Source organism: Morone saxatilis, unplaced genomic scaffold (assembly GCF_004916995.1).
Source record: "Morone saxatilis isolate NCDOM2014 unplaced genomic scaffold, NCSU_SB_2.0 Contig18, whole genome shotgun sequence".
NCBI lineage: Eukaryota > Metazoa > Chordata > Actinopteri > Moronidae > Morone > Morone saxatilis.
The window spans coordinates 8,735,978-8,739,710 of NW_023339740.1; the positions used below are offsets into that span (position 1 = coordinate 8,735,978).

General features: G+C 42.2%; 1 protein-coding gene across 2 annotated transcripts in view; it reads left to right on the forward strand.

Annotated features, from left to right (window-relative positions):
* idh3b (isocitrate dehydrogenase (NAD(+)) 3 non-catalytic subunit beta) overlaps positions 1–3,733 on the forward strand; it is an 8,303-nt gene that overhangs the window by 2,247 nt on the left and 2,323 nt on the right. For both annotated transcript variants that reach the window (XM_035662231.1, XM_035662230.1), the window contains exons 2-10: positions 165–338; positions 509–629; positions 840–900; positions 993–1,125; positions 1,510–1,643; positions 1,777–1,879; positions 2,002–2,148; positions 2,340–2,434; positions 2,568–2,628. In XM_035662231.1, coding sequence (XP_035518124.1) covers positions 165–338; positions 509–629; positions 840–900; positions 993–1,125; positions 1,510–1,643; positions 1,777–1,879; positions 2,002–2,148; positions 2,340–2,434; positions 2,568–2,628 — 1,029 coding nt within the window. The remainder of the gene's footprint in view (positions 1–164; positions 339–508; positions 630–839; positions 901–992; positions 1,126–1,509; positions 1,644–1,776; positions 1,880–2,001; positions 2,149–2,339; positions 2,435–2,567; positions 2,629–3,733) is intronic.

The following is a 3,733-nucleotide window of genomic DNA, read 5'->3' on the forward strand; positions in this document are numbered from 1 at the left end:
GATTCCTCACGTTTGTAAATAGTTTTGCTACAATAATAGCTCCATAATCATTATTACACCCGGGAATATTAAAGGGGGTAACAACTACGATGTGGCACAAAAGTATGTCGTCTCATGGTTTATCATGTTGTGCTTGTTGTGACTGTCTTCTTTACCATCCTCAGGGCCTGAGCAGCCCCCGGTGGCAGCAGCTGGCCTCTCGACCACTGAGTGTGTCTGCTGGTCTCTGTAGCCCAGAAGCCCCACCAGCCCGCGCTGATGCTATCTTCAAGGTCACGATGGTGCCTGGGGATGGAGTCGGACCTGAGCTGATGACTGCTGTCAAGGAAGTGTTCAAGGTAGATTTTATAGTGGAAGAAAATACAAAAAACAGAGTATCTCGTATTATTTTTATGTTTCACATTTCATCTTTGTCTCACTCTTGCTTCACTTTGTGCTTATTCAGCTTTAATATATGCTGTCCTGTATTTGTTTTTCATTCCTTGACTTGTTTTTGTCTCGTCTCCAGGCAGGAGATGTCCCGGTAGAATTTGAGGAGTTTCACCTGAGCGAGGTACAGAACATGGCCAGTGAGGAGAAGCTGGAACAAGTGTTAACCTCTATGAAGAACAACAAAGTGGCCATGAAAGGTAGCTTCACTGGTCTTCTTTGGTCTCCCCTCATAGTTAATAAAAATAATCATAACAATGATAATACATTTATTTTATGTAGTGCTTTAGTTTACTTTCTTTTTAATAACAACAAAATGTGAGTTATTTAAAAGGCAGAAATACATTATGAGGTTTTAAAGAGAATGAAATAGACCTAACACATGTGTTTGTGACATGCTTGGTTTCCAGGAAAGATTCACACACCCATGGAGTTCAAAGGAGAGCTGGCCTCATATGAGATGAGACTGAGGTAAACCCGGAAAACAAGTTGTGTTTTTTTTATTTGTGCATTTTATGTGTGTGTTTTTTTAAATAACTCTATCTCCCCTATCCGTTCCACAGGCGCAAACTGGACTTGTTTGCTAACGTGGTTCATGTGAACAGCCTGCCGGGCTACAGCACTCGCCACAACAACCTGGACCTGGTCATCATCCGCGAACAGACCGAGGGGGAGTACAGCTCCCTGGAGCACGAGGTAAACAACACTCCTCCTCACTGCAGTCATAGAGGCTGAACAGCGGTTTTAAAACCACATGAAAAGGATAGGGTTCTTTCTTTGAAGAGGGAGATTTCCCTTGAACAGGCAGAGATTTGGCCAGCATTGAACCGGGTATCAAAACAAAGATGAATCACCCTGACAAAGGTACCGAGATGATGCATTGTGTTTGTGCGTGAGCCTTTTAATTAAGGTTTTTCTTTTGAACCACATCTCACTCATAGGGGGGACCAAACATTTATTGCTTCTCATATAATGACTCTCTAGCTGTTGTTGGGATGTTTTCATTCTCTTGCAATGTGGATGTTAGTCTAAATAAGAATGGCTGTATTAAAATGTATGTACCCTCCTCTTTCTCTGTAGAGTGTGACGGGTGTGATCGAATGTTTAAAGATCATCACCAGAGAGAAGTCACGGCGCATCGCCAAGTTCGCCTTCGATTATGCCACCAAGAAGGGGCGAAACAAGGTCACCGCTGTTCACAAGGCAAACATCATGTAAGAAAATAGAAAAAATATATTTTTTCTCTCCTATTAATAAATTAATTAATTAATTAAATAGTGTTAATTTGGTTGATGATTTGCATTACAGTTCCAGTAACACTGGTCTTCATCTTCTCTCTTATTACAGGAAATTAGCTGATGGCCTGTTTCTGCAGAGCTGTGCGGAGATAGCAGAGTTCTACCCCAAAATCAAATATGAGACCATAATCATTGATAACTGTTGCATGCAGGTATATACAGCCTCACTGCTCACTCTCCTGTCTTAATTAATTAATGATTTGCTGTTTAGGTTTTAGGTTGACTTTTCCATTTCTTGTGTTAAAACATCATTGTCTGTGTTACTTTACTGCAGCTGGTCCAGAACCCATACCAGTTTGATGTGCTGGTAATGCCCAACCTGTATGGTAACATTATCGACAACTTGGCAGCAGGGCTGGTTGGAGGCGCGGGAGTTGTTCCTGGGGAAAGCTACAGTGCAGAGTATGCTGTGTTTGAGACTGTGAGTTTCCACTGACCTTTTCCACTGTTTTTATTTGTATTGCATCTGTTTATCCAGTCAGCAGTTCTCTGGTTTTATTCCTGTTCCTCTGTTTAGAGTTAGTTAGTTTTAGATAGGTATTACTCTTGATTATTCAACAATGCCGCAGTATCATTCTTGGGCCCCCTCTCTCTCTCTTTTTTTTCTTTCAGGGTGCACGCCACCCCTTTGCACAAGCTGTAGGAAGGAACATCGCCAACCCCACAGCCATGCTGCTCAGTGCTGCTAACATGCTCAGGCACCTCAAGTGAGTCAACCTCTTAGGTCCTGTAGTAAGAACACTGCCCCCCTCTTCCCTGCCCTTTAGGAAACGGTGTTTAGAAAACATGTGTACAAGACAGCTCTGGCCACCTCTTAATTGTCACTGTGTTGTGCTGCAGCCTGGAATATCACTCCCAAATGGTGTCAGATGCTGTCAAGAGGGTCATCAAACAGGGCAAGGTAAGTGTGTGCGTGTGTTTGTGTGCGTGTGTTACTTTTACCTACTGTGTGATCACTGGTACATTCAGGCTGTGAATGTGGAGACGCCTGCCATGACATATGCACATGCACGTCATGGCAGTTTATGTCATGCCTCATAACAGTATTAACACCAAGAGGGAACATTTTCTCTTAATCCAAGCAGAGCATAAATAAATCATGGTCCTGCTTCAGATATATGAAGCCAACGGGGCTTGCTATACACTACTTGTGTCATGTTTTGTGGGTCAGTAACTGTAATTCTAATATATGCATGGTGTCAAAATGCTGCAGGCATGCAAGAAAATGAAAAATATAAATGGATCATTTTCAGCAAGCGACCCCGAACAGCTGAGCACCTTTTCCACATAAATCAGTCAGATACCAGCGATGACACCATGTTGTGTGTAATGATAGCAGTTCTTGAGCCACGCATGCCTTCATCTAACAACCTGCAAATTATACTTCAGCATGTTAGAGAGCCTTTGATTACTTAATTTAAAATTGAATATATGCTCATCTTACTTACGCATCTTACTTATTCCTTCTTTTCTCTTCAATTCCTCAATTTTGTCCTCATAAATGTGAAGTATATGCATTTCTTGCCAGAACCACCAATCTCTTCTTTTTTGTTTATTTGTTTTTTTTTTCTCCTTGGACTTACTGCCTTTTGCACCTGCTCCATGTTGACACTAATTTACATTGACAAGAACTCGAGCATGCAGTCAGTCGGCTGTAGTCCATAAAATGCACGATTAATTCAGCTGTAAAATCATTCAGCAACAGCAGCTTCAGGACAGATTCTTTTTCTTCTATAAAAAGTGTCAAAAGCTGTTCTTTCACTTGGGGTAACGTTGTGTTCGAGGCAGCTGTGTGAATGTGAGAAATTATCATTTTTAAAGAACGCCTGTCAGTTGAAAGCAGAATTTGCCTGCACGTTGTCTGAAGTGCCCTTCCTCTCCCTCTTCCCCCTTCCTTGAATTCCTTCCTCTCCTTGTACCCCATCATCCCCTGTGTTTGTCTGTGTGTTTGTGTGTATCTGTGTGATGTCGCAGGTACGGACACGAGACCTTGGCGGGTACTCTAC